General features: G+C 46.3%; 1 protein-coding gene across 1 annotated transcript in view; it reads left to right on the forward strand.

Annotated features, from left to right (window-relative positions):
- Window positions 1-5713: 5713 nt before the first annotated feature.
- The window catches only part of FBXL17 (F-box and leucine rich repeat protein 17), a 275704-nt gene continuing 261818 nt past the window's right edge, over window positions 5714-19599 (forward strand). Inside the window, 1 exon segment of the mRNA XM_030237045.2 lies at window positions 5714-6565. Within this exon segment, the coding sequence (XP_030092905.2) occupies window positions 5831-6565 (735 nt within the window). The 5' untranslated portion in view covers window positions 5714-5830.

Consider the following 19599-nt stretch of genomic DNA (forward strand, 5'->3'; position numbering starts at 1 on the left):
TTTATGACTTGTAATTTCATGAAATATAAGTAGTGCTAATGAAGAAATGAACCCTTAGTTACATCTGCCTTCTGACATTATGTAGTGAAGATTTCACAGCTGATATTTGGTCATATAATATTTCATTCTGCTTTTTCTCTGCAACAGGTGGTTACTATGCTTGCCTTTCATGAAGCAACAGTGACACTCAGTGTTAAAACTCTTGCATAGACCAGAAGCACCCTCTGCTTCCCTGTATTTCTCATCCTTCCTTTAAATCTCATTTAAATTACCATTTTTTAGCTCTTGAAATTTTTTTAGCTCTTGCAGGCTATTAGGAAAAAAAAAATTCTACCATCTTGAAAAATGAGCTAAACTCTCCCTCTATGTTTGTATCTAAAAACTTATGTCTAGATTATGAAAAAAAACAAAGCCCAAAGCTTTGTTATGGTACTTACATAATTCTCTTTTTGAATGAGATCTTGATTAGACTGGATTGCAAGGTTCAGAAAATGAAGTGGGTGGTGTTTTGGTAGAAGTATGTTTCAACTTCAGATGGAAGACTGAAAACAATAGAAAGTATTTCTCCTTCTGCCTACAGATACTGCAAATCTTTGGGGAACTTTGAAGATCTACTTGAAACAGCTAGACATAAAAGTTCAGGTTTAGGTAACAAAGACATTTGTGAACAACTGGGATGTAGTAAAGTTTGTCTCTGGTCACAGCTGGTGAAGCCCTGTCCAGCCCTGCCTGGAGCCCTGACCCCCATGGCAATCTGACAGCATAATTGCCTTGGAATTTGTCTACTACAGTGATAAATATTTTATACATGCAGCAACTTCAGAAGTACTGTAACTTCCGATATACGTTATATCTGCTATTGATCACCCAGATGTACAAAGTAATTCTGAGGTACCAGTGGCATAAAAATCCCCAGTTATAACCAGGTGACCACCAGTGGGAGGAGAGAAAGGCTCTGGTCTGCCTGGACTTCAGCAATGACTTTGGTACCACCTCCCCAGAAAAACTGGCAGCCCACAGCTTGGACAGGAGCACTCTTGGCTGGGTTAGGAGCTGTTTGCATGGCCAGGCCCAGAGAATGGTGGTGAACAGTGCTGGATCCGGCAGGCCTCTGGTCACTGGTGGTTTCCCCAGGATCAGTGTTGGGCCCAGTTCTGTTTAATATCTTCACTGATGATCAGGATGAGGGGATTGAATCTACCATTTGCAAATTCACGGACAACGCCAATTTGGGTGGGTGTTTTGATCTGTTACAAGACAGGAAGCCTCTGCAGAGGGATCTGGAAAGCTGTATTGATGGGTCACGGCCAATGGTCTGAGCTTCAACAAGACTACAAAAACCCCTGCATTGCTGCAGGCTGGGGCAGAGCTGCCTGTTTGTAAATCATCTGGGGGTTCTGGCAGACAGCAGCAGAACATGACTCAGCGGTGCCCAGGTGGTCAAGAAGGCCAAGGACATCTGGCCTGTGTCAGCAACAGAGGGGCAGCAGGAGCAGGGCAGTGACCGTTCCCCTGGGGTGGGCACTGGTGAGACCACAGCTCGAGCACTGTGTCCAGCTCTAGGTCCCTTAATTCCAGGAAGGACATTGAGGGGTTGGAGTGTGTCCAGAGAAGGGAAAAAGCCTGGCAAAGGGTCTGGAGCACAAGCAGGTGAAGAAACCGGGTGCATTTAGCCCGGAATAAAGGAGGTGGGGGGGTATTGTAAATCAAAGATGACTCTGACGAAGGGGAAAGAGAGAGAATGATGCATCTGACTCCATCATCAGAAGGCTAATGAATTACTTTATTACTACACTATGTACATTTCATCTAAACTGAATCTGCCAGGCACTCACTCTTGCTCACAGCTGCACAGAACTGCACTCATCTCTGATTCTCTCCCGTGACTGTCCTGTGACAGTCCCACACACACACACACTTCTTGGCCCTGATAGGCCAAGGGAAAAAAACATCCTCACTCTGGGTAAACAATCTCCATATTGCATTCTACTTTAGCACAACACAGGCACAGCAAGCGAGACAAAATTGTGTTTTCCTTCTTCTCTGCTTGTCTCACAGCTTTCCTCTGTTCAGAGGGCATGTGAATACCACAGCGGGGGTACCCTGCAACTCCCTGACCTGAGGCTGTAGCAGGTGTAACTGTAACTGGTTCCCTCTTCCCTGTACTGTAACTGTAGCAGGTGTAACCTGTAACTGGTTCCCTCTTCTCCCAGGGAACCAGTTACAGGACAAGAGGATGCAGTCTTAAGCTGCTTCAGGGGAGATTTAGATTGGACACTAGGAAGAATTCCTACACAGAAAGATTGATTAGACCTTGGAATGAGCTATCCAGGGAGGTGGTGGAGTCACTGTTCCTGGAGGTGTTTAAGGGAAAGCTGGATGTGGCACTTAGTGCCATGGTCTAGTTGATTTGGTGGTGTTTGGTAAAAAGTTGGATTTGATGATTTCACAGGTCTTTTCCAAATGGATTCTGTGATTGTGTAATCTACTTGAAGGGAAAATAATCATACCAAATATACTTACAACAAACACATTTATTGTAGTTTTACCTTAGTTGGCAACTAATAAAAACACAGCTGCTTAGTGCCTCTTACTCCCCCACCCTAGTGGAGCAGCTAAAGAGCTGGAAGTGTAAAACTGAGAAACAATCTCATGGGCTGAGGTAACTAACAGCAGTTTAATAAGTTAGTATTCTAACAGAAGTAGTAATAATGAATTGCAAGGAAAAGACAAAAATGAAGACAAAACAGGAGAGAAGAAATAAAACTCAAGAAAAACAAATTATTAAAATGAAAAAAAGAACAACTGCGGTTATACCATATCAGTTGTTTTGGCACCCAGTGTAGTGCATGAAGGGTTGAAATAATGGCAGACTTGACTGAATGTGCTACAATTTGCAGCTGTTACTGCTGTTTAGCTATTAACTGGCAGGCTACTGTGCTTGCCATGGGGCTTGCTTGTCACTGACATGTTTTATGAAAAATCCTTTCCTTAGGATTTTTTTCTCCTGAGAAGCTGAGAGGCCTCAGGAACAAAATGTAAACAATAATTATCTGCTGCTGTGGAATGCAACAGGTGGATCTTTGATTGGTCCATGTTGGTTGTTTCTAATTAATGGCAAATCAGTCAGCTGGCTCGGACTATCTGAGAATCAGGAGCTTTTGTTATTGATTCCATTCTCTGCTTTCCTTGCAAGCCTTCTAATGAAATCCTTTCTTCTATTCTTTTAGTATAGAAGAAAGGATTTCATCAAAGTATAGAAGTAAGGACTTCATCAGGAGGCTTGCAACATGGGAGTCAGATCCTCGTCTCTCCCCTCGTCCTGGGACCACACATTCACTTTCCTGTCTGTCTTCTGGAACCCAGTGCTTGTTAGTGGCTGCTCTGATTTTGCTGCTGGCTGCACTGCTGGTTACCTCAGCACGTTGTGCCTGGAACACTTTGGTGACAGCCATGGCGAAGTGCCTGGGCTGGAGGGTGCCCAGGACAATCTGTGCTCCTGTGCTGCCATACTGGAAAGGCTGGAACTCCAATGTGAACTCGAGTCTAAGATTCTGTGACCTGTGGAGGAGTCCACTGTAAAGTAAAGAACCACTGACAGTCCATGGAGGATCCTATGCTGGGGCAGGTGGATGTCCAAAGGCACATGTGATCCCATCAGAATCCTGTTCTGGAGCAGGCTCCTGGCTTGAGCTCTGGACCCATGGAAGGGCTCCACTCTGGAGCAGTTTTTGAAGTACTGCAGCCTGTGTGGGAAGGACACACATTGGAGAAGTTGAAGGCAGCCAGCATTTATTGAGTTCAGCTTGGTTTGACGACTTGACTTGGACTTTCATCTTCTTTTAATGTTGTTTTGTTTTTCCTTACTGAAATAAAATTTTGCAGTCTGTAGGACGAGGGAGTGTGCGAGCCATCACTGGCAAGCAGCTGGGACAGGCACAAACCAATGGCTAAGGCACAAAGAGTGAATTTATGTCCATTATCATGCTAACTGGAGGAGCCCTGAAGCAACACCTGGGCTACACAAGGGCAGAGCAGGCACTGTTAAACTCAAGGATGACTGGCCTGCTGTTCACACAGTCTTACCAAGAGTTACTTCCAGCTGTCTTCTGCTTTTCAACCCATTCTCCAAACAGAGCAGAAAAGGCCTTGCCAATTTTTTTTTGCAAAGATGTGCTATGGGTTATATTGACGAAGTTCACTGAAGTATAAATCCAAACAAAATATTCTATTGCTCTGCTTTTATCCAAAGGTATATTTAGTACTTTTCTCATAGGAAACATTTTTACAGATCTGCTGAAGACTAATAATAGAGGTAACAAACAAAAATAATAGTAGCATGGGTATTTTAATCCTAACATAACTCATCCCTGGGCAAAAGGCCAAAACATGTGCTACACAATATAAAATATTGTGCATTCCTTTTCCTGCCCTTTGTTATTTAATATTAGTAATGAGCCATATATACTCTAGCTATAACTTGGCTTCTCCTTCCCCAGATACCTTTTAGTAAAGACAAAATTGCCCATATATTTAAACTACATATCTAAGAGTATATTGCTAAGTCAACTGTTTAGAACGGAATACTGAAACAAATTGCTTTTTCTAGGCACTAAGCAGAGTCTTAATCAAAGCAGTGTAGCCTCTAGCCAGGATTCACAAACCAGGGCACCTGCATCGACATTCAACACACTGCAGTTAGAGGTGAGTACCTGCAGGAGGGCACAGGGGGTCAGAGGTGCAATACGAGCCTTGTTTCGAGATGTAAAATTAATTAAAACAGCAGAAAACAAGTATTTTCTGGAAAGTGCTGGTGGGAAGATGACGTTGACCGAAGAAACCTTGGAAGACTGCTCTAGGTGGTCTCTAAGCTTGTGTTATTCTGCCACTGCAAAACCTCAGCTACTGTCCTGCATATAATGAGCCCAATGGGAAGGGGTCTTCTCACATTTGCCTACAAAGTGTAGCACAAAAAAATTTATATCAGTTCCTCAAAAATATACACATATTTTATACATCTTATGTGTAAATATATATGGCAATGACTTAAGGGAGGGGGTCCAGCAGATGCCACAAAGATGGTGATGGGCCTGGTGCATCTCTCTTGTAAGGAGAGACTGCAGGAGCTGGGCCCATTTAGTTGGGAGAAAAGTGAAAGGGTTTCTCAGTAATGTGTATAAATATCTTCAAGGCCGGTGCCAACAGGATGGTGCCAGACTCTTTTCAGTGCTGCCCAATGACATGACAAGGGACAGTGGCCATTAACTAAAATACAGTAAGTTCCACCTCAACAAGAATGCCACGTTGAGGGTGGCAGAGCACTAGAACAGGTTAGCCATGGCATCTCCCTTTCTGAGGACATTCCAAACCCACCAGGACGCGTTCCTGTGTTACCTGATCCAGGTGACCCTGTCTTGGCAGGAGAATAGGTCGAGATGGTCTCCAGAGGTGCCTCCCAACCCCTAACGATTCTGTGGCAATGCATACACGCACATATTACAAGCGTACGTGCCGTAGGCGGTGTGCAGACCCGCGTTCACACAGTGAGTGCACCGATGTGACACACGGCGGACACGCACCCGCGGCCGAGCCTCCACCGGCCCAGCGCGGCCGCTAGCGGCAGCAGCGCCGGCCCACGGAGCTCCGCCCCCGCTCCCCGGGGGAGGTCAGGCCGGCGGTAGCGGAAGCTTCTCCCTCCCTCCCGGCGTCCCGGAACCAGCCGCGCCGCCGCCGTCGCCTCCTGCCTCGGCCCGCCGGCAGCATGTCAGCTCCCGGCGCCGCCTCCCGCAGGTGACACCCGCCCTTCCGCTGCCGCCGCTTCCCCTCCTATATGGGCCACCTGCTCTCGAAGGAGGCAAGGAGCCTGAGTAGGGATCGCCGCCGCCCGCGGGGGAAGGTGCCGCCGCCGTCGCGCAGCCGGAGCTGCTTCCTGCGCGGGCCCTGCATGCTCTGCTTCATCGTGCACGGCGCCAGCCCGCCCGCCCCGGAGCAGCCGCTGCCCGCCGGGGACCCGCTGCTGCCGCCGCCGCCGCCCTACGTGTCGCTGACCGCCGCGGAGCAGCGCGTCGCCCGCCGCCTCCTGCGCCTGGCGCCCGCCGCCTGGGAACCTCCGGGCCGCTGCCAGCGCCTCTTTCTCTCCGGCCTGCTGCCCTCGCCGGTACGGGGCCTCCTGGGGCCGCCCGGTGAGGTCTCCTCCGAGATGGTGTGCAAGCGCAAGGGGGCCGGGTTGCCCGCCTGCCCGCCCTGTAAGCAGCCGCGCTGCGCCGCCGCCGAGCCCGAGCCCGGCGCCTGCCAGTGCCCGGCGGAGCCGCAGCTGCTCGCCCTGCCTGGCGCCGCGGGGGAGAGCGGCGGGGGCACCGCCGGGCAGAGCGGCGGGGGACAGCCCGCCTCGCCGCCGCCTCCCGCGCCCCAGGACGAGAAGGAGCAGGGCCGGGAGGAGGAGAAGGAGCGGGGCGGCGAGGCGGGCTGCGAGGAGCCGCTGGAGTACCCCGGCGACAGTTGCCGGGAGCTGCCGCCGCCGCCCACCCCGGACATCAACCAGCTGCCGCCTTCCATTCTCCTCAAGGTGGGTCGGGATGGGGGGGATGGACGGGCCAGCCCTCTCCTTGAGGATTTGGGAAGGGGCTGTGCCAGCGTCGCCGGGAGGACTCAGTGCCGGGGACAGCCGGTGGAGGCCGGGCCAGTTCGGAGCTGCCTCTGCGCCTGGCTTTGGGAAGGCGGATAGGGCTCTGGGGTGTTGTTTGTGTCCCGTTCCGCGACCCCATTTATTTGTCGTTGGAAACGGTGTTGTGAGGCATTACCTGGAGATGCAGAAACACAAATCAGCTCCAGAAGCTGTCTGGTAAATGTTTTGACTGTAGCCATTAACTTCGTAAGGTGCCCTTTTTTACAAGTCGACTTTTACTTTCATCACTGGTGTAGTACTGGCCAAGGGGGCCTGTCACTGTTTTAAGTGATTCCCTGGGTGTTGGAGCTACATAGTTTTCAGTGTTGATTATGAAACAGTTTGCATTGCTGTGTATTGTGGATCGATTTTGGCCTTAGTAGTTCCACAGTGTTTGCAGCCTTCTTGAATTACATGCTTTCATAACCTCTTACGCTGTGTATCCGAAGAACAGTGTCACCTCTCCTGTCCCTTTTGCTCTCTTTCTCTTTGTTCCTGTAATACTATTCTCCTTTGGTACTACTTTCCATTTTTAAGCTACTCTTTTGACGACTGTGCTGACTTTCTTCAACTAAACATTAGCTGAAAAGAGGAGTCTAACTGGAACTGAGCCAGTGATGTTTTCCATAGTCTGATGTGACTGTGCCTTTAAATTTTGGGAATAAGTTTTCAGGATTGCAGGAGTTTCTCAGAGGTCAAATGGCTGAACTTAAAGCAGGATGTAGTAGTGGAGGAGTGAGAAGCATGACTTGGTGTTCGTGTTTTTCTAGTTGTACATCCAGTGCAGAAAGTACTTCCTTTACTCTTTTGTTGTCAAACAGTTACAACCTAACAACAATCTGTCTTGCACATAACACTAATTCTGGTATGAGGTTTTTTTCGTTGTTGTTTGTTGGTTTTGTCTGGTTTTTTTTCAATACTCATAAGTGTGTTAGTTATGATAAGCATGTTTCATAGATGCACTATGCAAATTAATTCTAGGCAAATAAGAATTCATGACCTATCATCTGAATTAATCTCATCTGTGATTACACAATTGAAACTTTGTCTTGTAGTTCTGTTAGAAGGGAATCCATTTGTTTGCCACTGTTATTGGAAGATAACTCTTTGATATTTGGTTTTAGGGCTCATCTGATTAGTGTAGCTGAAATACTTTTCAATCAATGGCATGAGTACTTTTCTGTGGTTACTTTTACTCAGTTTCACTTTTTGAAAAATACTTATCTATAACTGTGCCATAACTTTAATAGTGAAAGATGTCATGTCCATCTTACCTGTGGACTAGTTTAAATGTTATTTAGTGTCTATTTAATTCTTATCCGTGCTTTCAAGGTTGTGGGGGTTTTATGTTTGGTTGCTTTTTTCTACAAACAAGGAGTTTTGTTTTAACCCCAGGCAGCCATTCATACACCACATCTACAGATTGGTTGGGTGGAGAATACAGGGGGAAAAAGTGTACCTTATGGGTTGTGGTAAGAGCAGTTTAATAACTGGTAAAAAATAAAGTGTGTTACTAACAATGTTTGTATAAAAAGGAGAGCAAGAAAGAGAGATCCAGGTGATGCACAAAACATTTGTTTTGTACCAGCTACTAAACACTTACCAGCAGCAGGGAAGAATTTTATCCTAGCTGAAATCAGGACAGACATCATCTACCTTCCTCAGTGATTTTGCCTCTACAGTTGTCCTGAAGTCAGTTCCTTCTGCAAAGTCTGAAAAAATAGGCCATTATTTCCAGCATTGTGGTAGGAGCCAACCTACTCACCCCCAAATTTGTTCTTCATTCCATAGCTGTACTAACGAGTTGGGCTTGTGGTTTTGGGTTTTTTGAGATTTTTTATATACATATACAATATATATGTATATATATATATATATATATATATATATATATATGCACAGGGTATGTGTAACTTTATCTATATATCTGTCTCCTAACTATTGCATTGTTTTGGGGTTTTTGGTTGCTTCCAAAATATACTAGTCTGTTATGGAGCTTTTAACTTCAGATGTGTAACCAGGCATCCTGTCAGCTGGATTTATATTTGCCTTCTTGTGATGGATTTTGATACAGATAGGATTATATTCTGGATTTTCTTTCTCCAAAGGTGTCATTTTATTATGAGAGGGTGGAAGACAAATTTACCCAAAATCTTTACTGAGCTATTTTACTGTAGGTGTAGGACACACCTTAATGCAAGGACAAGAGTTTCCATCCTGGGAAACATCAGGAGACAGATCCTGATGGTTTTTTTCTCTATTCCCATGTCTGTGACCTTCTGATGTAGTGGTGCTGGTGCAGGAGTGACTGTCACCAGTGTCTGCAGATCGGCTCAAGACAAGCCCAAGGAAATATGTCAGGAACTTTTACGAGGAGCTTGCCACTTTTTCTGCTCAGGTGCTGTTTAGCTGTGGTTCAGTCTCCTCTAAGCCAAGGGTTTGGGATGGGTGGAAGGATTTGAGAGACTGAGTTGGCCTGCAGATCATTAGATGGACCCTGCTGGATTGGTAGGTTCACAGTGCAGTGTGCCAGTTGATCCTGTTTCCCTGGCTGGTGAAGAGGTATCCTGGTCAATATGAAGTGATAAAAGAATGGTGCTTCCATAGTCAGGGTTTTGTGTTTTGCTTTTCATTTTGCTGCTGAAACATGTTTGAGAAAACAATGCTAAAAAGTGGGCAAAATGTCATCTTTAGTCTTGGAAGAGGAGGGTGATTACCTTTGACTAAAGGGTCATTTAAAGCCATCCTCTTTAAAACTCGAGGAGAATTAAGGAATTATAGATCAGACAGCTGTAGATAGCTTGACTGTGTCCTAGACATGTGTGAATGAAAAAAAAAAAGGAAGCTGTTTCTTAAGTACTTCAGAAAATTACAGAATCTTCTGCTGCATGCATTTAAGTTCTGAAAACTTTGAGCTGTACATCACAAATTTGTGCCTATTGAAGAGCCACTGCTACTTATTCCTGGAAAATAAAAGAGAAAAATAAATCTTCCTGTTTAATCTGTTACCTCTTTGTAGTGCTGCTGTTTAGTCAAAAAAGGTGTAAAATAGTCTGCAGACTGAGCCATGAACTTAGGAGAGAATGCCAATTCAAACACTTCAGATTTCCTTTTAAGGTGTTGTTTTCCTGGGCTTTGTATGAGTCCAGTCCGGATAGCTTAAGAGTCTAGCCCACACGGGTCCGCATAGACGAAGGTAAAAGACGAGAGGCACTCTTCTCCATGTGGGTGCAAGCATCCTGTTTATTAGCTTGGGACAGGACACAGGTGATGGGTCACCCAGGTAGAAAAGAGCAATTGGAACTCTCACACAGGAGGTTTTATACCCTAGGGGGTGGGGGCGGAGGAGAGAGAACAGGAGCCAATGGGATGCCATTGGGGAGGGGTGAAGTACCTGTGGGATAGAGCAGGTGTGTATAACGGGGGGGGGGGGTGAGGGGGAGACCATGTGATGAGGGAGGGGGAAAACCCATCCCCAGCGAAACAACTAAATAAACTATTTAGTGCAATACAACACCTCCACCTTTTCTGTTAACTAAAATGGAAAGGAGATGTGATGGACTATTTGTGTTACTGATTATAAATTTGTCCACCACCCCGAGAGTCTCCAGTCCTTGAACAGTCCTCAGATTCTTGCTTGACTTGTCCGATCAGGCTTTTTACTTCTCGGAGGGCTGCGTGGATGTCGGGTGATTTTGATGTTAGGTTCATACAGCACAGTCCTGTTGGAGAGTCTGTGCCAGGGTCACCCAGATGTTTTGGCGTGGCTGAGGAACAATTCACGCAGCTGTCAGACTGCTCAGCGTGAACAGGATCACAACTTGGACATGGCTTTTCGTGAGGTTAGGTGGGAGGTAGATTTCCTGTTCTACAAAGGAAAGCAGACAATTTTTTAAAGAAAATACATACAAGTTCATGGGTCTGCCGGAATGCAGCTGACTCTTCTATGATGATTTTTCTTTCTTTTCCCGGCGGCGTCTTCTCTTGGAGGCAACAGCTGCTTGCTTCTCATCCCCGTCTGCTGGAGCTGGATTTTTAGGGATGAAAGGTTTTACCCACTTTTGGGGTATCCATCGAGGGCCTGAGGGGGTGGATACACATGCGTAACCACGCCCCCAGGTGACGAGCTCATAAGGACCCTTGGTTGTCCAAGTTTCTGGGTCCTTAATGAGAACTGGTGGACGCTGTGACAACTTAAACCGGTTGTTATTATTGAAATGACGTATTACTGGAGGGTTCATGTTTTCAAATGAACAATTCAGAAAATTGATGGTAAACAAGGCTTTACAGAGCTTTTGTTGTGGAGTCATCCACACTGCAGAATTTCCCTGCCTAGCCAGGACTTCTTTGAGTGTATGGTGGGCACGTTCGATCACAGCTTGACCTGTGGGGGAGTGGGGAATGCCTGTCTTATGCTCCACTCCCCACTGCTGGACAAACTCCAGGAACTCCTTGGAGGCATACGCTGGGCCATTGTCAGTCTTGATCTCCCTAGGGACCCCCAATACTGAAAAGGCTTGCAGCAAGTGTTGTTTAGCATGCGCAGCCCTTTCCCCTGTGTGGGCAGAGGCATAAACCGCACCTGAGTATGTATCTATGCTGACGTGTACGTATTTCATGCGACCGAAACTGGGAATGTGTGTGATGTCTGTCTGCCACACTTCACAGCTGCCAAGGCCTCGGGGGTTAACCCCAACACCCAGGGATGGCACTGCCTGAAGCTGGCAATTGGGACAGGTGGCCACAATGGCTCGAGCCTGACTTCGTGTTAGCTGGAACTGGCGGATTAGACCTGGAATATTTTGATGGTATTGTTGGTGACTTAGTTTTGCCTGTTGAAAGATGTCTGGAAGGCGTGCCATTTCTGCTGGAGCTGCAAGGGAATCTGCTTTGCGATTACCTTCTGCGATCTCGCCTGGCAAATCGGTGTGTGACCTCACGTGCATCACATAGAAAGGGTGCTCCCGCTGTGAAACCAAATAAATTAGTTTTGAGAGCAACCTGTGGAGATGCTCATCCTCAATGTCCTTGAGAACTGCCTGCTCCGCCCTGGACACTACTCCCGCCACGTAGGCTGAATCGGTAACCAAATTAATTGGCTCCGAAAACTTCTCAAAGGCTCTCACGACTGCGGCCAGTTCAGCAATCTGGGGCGACCCCTCCACAAACTCAACATCAGCTTCCCAATGCTGGGTCTGGGGATTTCTCCAAGTCATCACCGACTTGTGGGATGCTCCAGATGCATCAGTGAACACTGTAAGCGCCTTGAGTGGCCTACGACTCCTTTTCTCAGGAGCAATGAGGTGGAATTCCTCGTTGAACAGCTTGTGTGACGGGGCCTGGACTGATACCTGTCCACTGTAGCTGTCCAGGGATAGCTGGAGACTGGCATTGTTCTGGAGCAGGTCATTGAACATTTTCTTTGTCAACTTCTCAGGAGAGCCCTTTCCCTCCTTAGCAAGATGGACTGGAAGGTGAATACACTCAAAGTCACAACCGGCCAGCTCACGCAATCTTAACCTGGCCTTCCAGATCAGCTGAGCTATCAGCTCCTGTGGCTGTGTGATGGTTTTGGATCTCTGATGGGAGAGGAAAACCCACTCTATGATTAGAAGTGGATCTTTTTGTACTTCAAACCACTGGAATATCAATCCGTGTATGTGTGGTAACTTCCCCAAAACAATGAATTCGAAAGGCAGCTCGGGCTTATAACGATGAGCCTGCCTCTCGGCCAAAGCCTTCTGAACTTTTTGGAGGGCGGTTTTTGCCTCTGGGGTCAGTTCCCTGGGAGAGACTAGCTCTCTCTCTCCCTTCAGTAAATTGAGAAGGGGAGCTAGGTCCCTGTTAGTGAGACCCAGCCAAGGCCTGACCCAGTTCAAAGACCCACACAAGGAATGGAGATCTGCTAGGGTTTTGGGATCACTCTTAATTTCCAATTTCTGCGGAACAATGGTCTGCGCAGTGATTTGCAAGCCCAGGTAGTTCCAAGGTGGCATCCTCTGAACCTTGTTTTCCTGCAATTGAAATCCAGCAGAGGTTAAAACTTTAACCACTAGGTCAAGTGTGTCTTGGAGTATTATGTCATCGGGGGCACACACAAGCACATCATCCATGTAGTGTAGGATGATTGCCTCTTTTTTCTGGGCGCGCACTGGGGACAGCAATGAAGCCACGTACCACTGGCAGATGGATGGACTGCATTTCATTCCCTGTGGCAATACTTTCCAGTGGTAGCGCTTCATTGGGGCTTTTCGATTGGTGGTAGGAACAGAAAAGGCAAACCTTGGAGCATCTTCTATGTGTAGAGGGATATGGAAGAAACAGTCCTTGATGTCTAGGACAGCCAATTGCCAATTTTGGGGAAGCATCGCTGGGGAGGGCATCCCTGGTTGGAGAGACCCCATGTCCACAATTCTTTTGTTTATTTCTCTTAAATCTTGGAGGAGCCGCCACTTATCCTTCCCTGGCTTTTTTATTACAAAGACTGGGGAATTCCAGCAGCTAGATGTCTCTTCAATGTGTCCTTTAGCTAATTGTTCTTCCACTAGCTCCTCGAGCGCCTTTATCTTTTCATTACTGAGTGGCCACTGTTTTACCCAGACTGGATCATCATTCAGCCATGTTAACTTGTGGGCGAGGCGCTCCACAGTGGCCGCTTTTAAAAATCCTGGGGTGTCTTAGGAATGACCAGTTTGACTCCCCACTGGGACATGGTGTCTCTACCCCACAAGGGAGCTTTGTAATTAGTAACAAATGGACGGACACTGGCCAATTTTCCGTCTGGTCCCTCAATTTGCACGATGCTTTTTGATATCTTTGCCAATGTGACTCCTCCTACACCTTGGATTTGGCCAGCCACAGGCTGCAAATCCCAATGTGACGGCCACAACCTTTCGGGTATGATTGTCACATCTGCCCCTGTGTCAAGCAACCCTTCCACGTGGAGATGTTCTGTTCCACGCATCAGGTTGCATCCCATGATGGGTTTGTCCTCGCCAACCACTTCTGCCCAGTATACACTAGGTGCCTTGTCATCTACCGAAATGTCTGCTGGGACAGGAATGGCCTGGGCGATGATTTGCCCCTTGGCCAAATAGAAGGGTGGCTGTGGACAACGCGCCAGGAGAATGAGGTTAGGTATGCCCCCTTTGATGGTCATGGGAGCCACCTCAATCTCCATGGGTGTGTGTGCAGTGTCCCCAATAACAAAGTACTCACTGTCCAATTTTGTGCAATCTTTTGTCAAGTTCTGCGAGTCCTCAGGTAGGCCCACTCCAATGACCATCCACTGGGTAGACCTGAAAGCAAAAGCTTTGGTGGTCACGAGCTTGAAACGCTTGTGAGACCACCAAATTTTATCCTGTAAATGGCACTGTTGTTTTCCCACATCCCACTTCCCTTCCTCCCCTCTTTCTGTTTTGAGGGAGGCTTTCCCTTCAGGGAAGCCCGCCGCATTTATGTCGTGGCGCTGGACGGGTTGGCGCTGACTTCGGAGTTTTTTGGTGTGAAGGGTGTCTTTTGTTGCCAGTTTTGAGGGCAGTCCTGGGCAAAGTGTCCTGGTTTTTTGCATATGAAGCAAATGACATGTTGAAGTTGTTCTGGTGACATCTGCCGCCTCCTGACTCCCGGAGATACAGCTGCCACCGTCTCTGGGTTTGTTGGCCTTGACCATGCCTCCCGTGTAGCAAACAGTTCCGCCTTCCTAGCACAGGCTTCGATCATCTCTGCCAGTGTAGGCGGGGGGTTGAGAGGCAGTCCCAGGAGCACCCTGGTGCAGACTTCATTGGCATTTCTCTGTGCCATCTCTTTCACTATTTCCATTTGTGTCTTGGGGTCCCGTACTTGTCGCTCAACCTGTGCCCGGAGTCGGTCGACAAACTGCAAGAAACTTTCTGAAGGAGATTGTTTAATGTCAAGAAAACTACCAGTAGGTTCAACAGTTGGTAGGTGGTTAAAAGCCTTGTATGCAACTTTTGAAACCTTATCTAGAATGAATTTGAACAGCACCCGAGCTTGGTCCTCAGACTTATCCCACTCCCCCTCACCGCATAAATGTTCGTAAGTAATGTTATTGTTTTCTAAATCTTTGGCACCCTGAGGGGTTTGTTTGAGTTCCTCCATGAGATCTCTGAGAGATCTCCTCTGGGAGCTTTCCCATAGATCAAACTCTGACTGGGTAAGCAGGCACCGGAAAAGATCTACTATATCAGTAGGAACAAATTCAAGGGATGTTAATGTAGCCCTCATCATGCTTCTAAAAATTTCACTATTTCTCCCAAATTCTAATTGACTTTTGTATAACTCGCGCTTTGTATGATATGAGAAGGGCTGATAGGTTCTAGGACCAGCCCTACCACCTGTGTATTGAGCATGGGCTACCAAGGGGATTGCTTCTTCCTCCCGGTTTTTGACTCCAGGGTTTCCCTTTTCAGCCCCACCCCCGTGGGACCTGGTAGGGAGACCACCCTGTCCGCAAGCCCCACTCCCATGGAAACTGGGAAGGGGACCACCCCCTCCCTCAGCCCTACTGTCTTGGTAAGCAGGCAGGAAAACACCCTTCACCCCACCCCCATGGGGAATGGGAGAGGGTACACCCCCTGCCCCCATGCTGGTGCCTTGGTAACTAGGAGGTGGGACATCCCCTCCCCCTGCCCCACCCCTGTGGGAAACAGGCAAGGGCCCACCCCCCCAGCCTTCCGCTCCACCCCCCCAGCCCTTGTCCTCACCCTCTTAGGACCCAGGCAAGGGGGCGTGGGAAACAGGCAGGGAGGCGGGGCAACCGTGGGAACCAGGGGCGGGGTCACCAGTTGACGTAATGGAGGGCGGGGAGACAAAGGGAGGGGGAGGACCGCCCGAGGGAAGGAAAGGGTTGTGAGACCGGAAGGGGTTGGGGACAGGTGAGCGAAAGGGATTGTGGGGAGAAGAAGGATAAGTGGAGGGCTGAAACACGTGGGTGCCGTCATTTTGGGCTCCGGCCATGCGGTCGCGTATCCTGAATGCCACCATGCGGTCGCAGCCATTTTGGGAAGTGGGGGGGTGAGAACGCGAACTCGGGATAACAGCAGTTGGGTTAGAGGGGTGCAGGGAAGGTGCTCTGTTGGTCTGTGCGCAACTACCAGGGTACTGGGAGAGAGGTGGGAGGCCAGGGAAGCAGTGGCAGTGCCAGTTACCCTGAAATTGCCGGATAGCCTCGCATGACTTTCTCAGTTCAGGGGCAGAGGGAGTGGGAGGAGCTGCGGGAGGGGAGACTTGTGCTAGCCTTTCTTTAGAATCCTTCTTTAGGACTGCTTTCCAAATCACCAGGAACACAGGAAAAAACTGAGACACTGTCCCATCTCCCTGTTCTGCTTTTGCTGTTAGCAAGTTTCCTATTTTGTCCCAGGCAGAGACTGAATGAACATTCTGCTGGGTAAACTGAGGGAAATGTAAAGAAATCCACCGAACGAACCATTTCAAAACTACTTTGGAAACTGTAACGTTTCCACTACTCTTAGGGTGTCTAAAACTTGGGTATAAATGCCTCTCTGTGTAGCAGAAAACTTACCACCCATTTTTGCTTTCTGCAGCACTCAATCTACCTTTTAAACAGCTAGTACAAACAAAACTGAAAGCACTGAGTCCACAGCCAATCCGGGAAAGAATCCGGACAGCCTTCCCCCCCCTCCTCTCTGGGGGAGAGACGAACTGCTTGCGTACAAACCGCGCGGCTTTTAAAATGGCGGGCGCCCGCAGCCGACTCCCCCGCGCCATGTGACCGCCACGCGGGGAGCCGGCCGTGCCGGTTCGCAGCCGATTGCTGGGGTCTGCCGCTGCCCGGGCGCGACCGCTCACGGCAAAACTCTGCTGGAGTACTGCAGTAGGTTGTGGGCACTGGGATCTTGTTTGTGCTTTTTTTGGTAATCGTTGTCCTTGATTCTGTAGCTGGAAAGGGATTGTTTTGCCTGACTACCTTGTGAAGAGAACTTACTAACACATAATACGAAGTTTCAGAGTTACATATCAGGCAGCAGAGAATCTGAAAAATATAAAAGCTAAAACCTAAGGTGTTATGAAAAATTGGGATTTCTATTTATTGATTTTTTTTTTTTTTTTATCATCAATGGGAATGCCCTTATCAGGAATGCTTGGGGTGTGCTTGAACTTAATTCAAAACAAGAGAGTCTAGTAATAGATAATGTCTCCTTTTTGACATCCTCTTTCTCAGTTTGCTGAGCTTATTTTTATAAAGCATGAACATGTGCCGATAGGACTGACCCTGTCAGTTTTGGCTTAAGGCTAGTGCACTATAAAGGGAAGATATGTGTGTGTGTGAGTACATACGTGGGTATGTATTTAATGCAGTGTTTTCATAAGTATATTATTGCTGTTATTTGAAGCACTATTGACTCCTTTTCTCTTTAGTCAATGCTTTTTACTTATTTTTCTCTTTCTTCCCTTGTTGAAATGTTACAGGTTTTCTTTTGTTGCAATGATAACATGTTTTTTTATGATAATGTTGATTGAAACAAAATGCATTGCTGCTGTCATTGCACTGCTAGCCCTGAATTTAAGATAATCTTATGTGATGAGTTATGTGAAGTGGGTTTGATAAACTAGAGATAGACCTTTAATTTTGTCTTCTGATTTTATGAATGCTGGTGTTTATACCTGAAAAGACTGCGTATGCATTTTATAGTTACCCTGTGATTTTCTTTTTAAAATTTTTTTAAAATTCATTTTGGCTAGTTAGGAAGAAGAGGCATCAAAATACATAATTTGGATTGGACTTTATCTGCAAGGTCATTGAGTCACTTTTGTAATACTAACTATCTTTCTTATTTATGCTGGTGTTCCAGCATATTATCCCGTATAAAGTTAATGTTGAGTCTTTTAAGTGTAGCACTAAGATACATAGAATGGGTTTTGAACCTTTGTGACTGATGCTAGGAGGTAAAATGTCCTTTAATTTCGCTATTAATTTGCAAACTCATTTTTCTTTAGCCATGCTCAACACAGCAATGTGGTTTGCTATGGATTTGTTTTGTTTTTTTGGCTTCTTGACTGTTTTTTGTTTTTTCCATGAAGCTTACTGTTACCAAACTTCTGGAATTCAGTTGAGGGGCAAAATTGTGAATGGAAGATGTGCCAGTAGACTAGTAACTAAAGAGAAGACAGTATATGCTCTTTATCTCAATGATAAATTTCCGAAAGATGTAAATTTTATGATTGATTGCAGAATTACAAAAGCAATTGTTTTGCTTTGCAGAGGTGTGTTTGAAAAGGCGGCTTTTGTTCAAGCATGTAGGTTTTAACAAGAAGAATGAGCTATGTGATGGAGGAGAAATGTCATGGAATGAAATTTCTGGTTTCTTTGACAGGGATAGGTCGCCCTGATTTTTTAAGATTTTCTAAGCCTTCTGATGTTTACATTCTTGTAACAAACTTTCACACACGCTTTCTGTAAATAACACATTGTTTTGCCTTCTTTTATGGAAGAGGAGAAATTTGGTGGACTGTTGGTTTGTCCAGTGTCTTTGGAGAGGTGGCACTGTCATCCTCCAATTCACTGTCACTTTTGGAAAGCTGTAAATGTTGGAGTCAGGAAATAAACGTTCCCTTTTTTCTTCATCTTGAGAGCAGTGGTGTGCTTGTGTTATTTTGTGTCCTATAGTGATAGGGATAGATGCCTTAACACTCACGGCCAGTAAAAGTTTCCTTAATGTTGTTTAGGTGTTGGCTTGTCTTGTTCAGCATCTCCAAAATGATATATTATTGCATTGAGAAAACTAAGAGATTACCTGAGTTGTGCAGTGTTGGAATGTAAAGTAAATTAAATGTACATGTGCTTTCATTCCCTAATCATTTATTTGTTTCTTTTGTTTAGGTTGCCTGACCCATGTTTGATCTTTCACAGATTTTGCTTTGTTTTAGTTGTTTTTAAACTGGCATGGTGGCTCAGAAGCATTACCTGTTGTTTTTTAGTGAGGACAGTTGGGTTTCTGAGAGTGAAAACATATTAAGTTCCTGCAAGTAAAGCTACTCTGCTTATTGGACTCTTCCTTTCCATTAGGAGGACAGTCATTTCTTACAGACAGAAGCTAGTATTGTGGTTTACCTTGAAGCTAAGGCAATCTGTGAGTAAATGGCTGCTAAGGGCAGTGTCTGTCTCCTTTTGTAAACTTCTGGCTGTGTGTTTCACTGGCTTTGTGCTCTGTAGAGTGATCATGCAATTGCTGGAGGAGTAAATTCATCTGGCTAATCTGACACCAATCTAACATTAGAAAACTTTTCCTTAGAATCAGCTGCCTGAAAGGACTTTCCCTAAGTACAGTCACTAAATCCAGTGCTAAAATTCAAGTGACTGGAAGTAGGGGACTGGTAAATGGTTGCTGTGAATGGCAACTTGCCAAGAGAATCCTGGCTGTGATGTGAGCTCATATCATCACTTTCCCTGACTGGCACATTTTTCTTAATCACAAGGACAGTTTGAACTTGATTTCCTTCATGGGTGTACTGAGGCTCCTTTCATAGGTATGTGAGTTCAGTGCTCACATCTCCTTCATAAATTCAGAATTACTTGTATTTCCCTTGTTCTTTTCAAGTTATGTGTGAGCAAAGTGAAGCAATATCTTGAAAACAAAGCACGTACTTGTTCTTCCTTCCTCTTCTCTTATGTATGATAGTTGTTTTCTTAAGTTCTCGAGTTTTCTGAAATAGAATGAAGCAGCCTTTACTAAACCTAAATATAAATCTTAATCTGGTAGTTTAAATGCTCTATGCCTGCAATTAGCAAATACTGTGTTTTACTGTTCATAGTAAAATGTCATGCACTAAGCATGTTCTTTTTTTCAAATAGTACTTGAGAAATATTTTTAATAATGAAATTGTAGTTAGTTGCTGAAAAAATTTATGAAACTAATGAGCAGTTTTCCAAGAATGAATGTCTCAAGTTACTT

Source organism: Serinus canaria, chromosome Z (genome assembly GCF_022539315.1).
Source record: "Serinus canaria isolate serCan28SL12 chromosome Z, serCan2020, whole genome shotgun sequence".
Lineage (NCBI taxonomy): Eukaryota > Metazoa > Chordata > Aves > Passeriformes > Fringillidae > Serinus > Serinus canaria.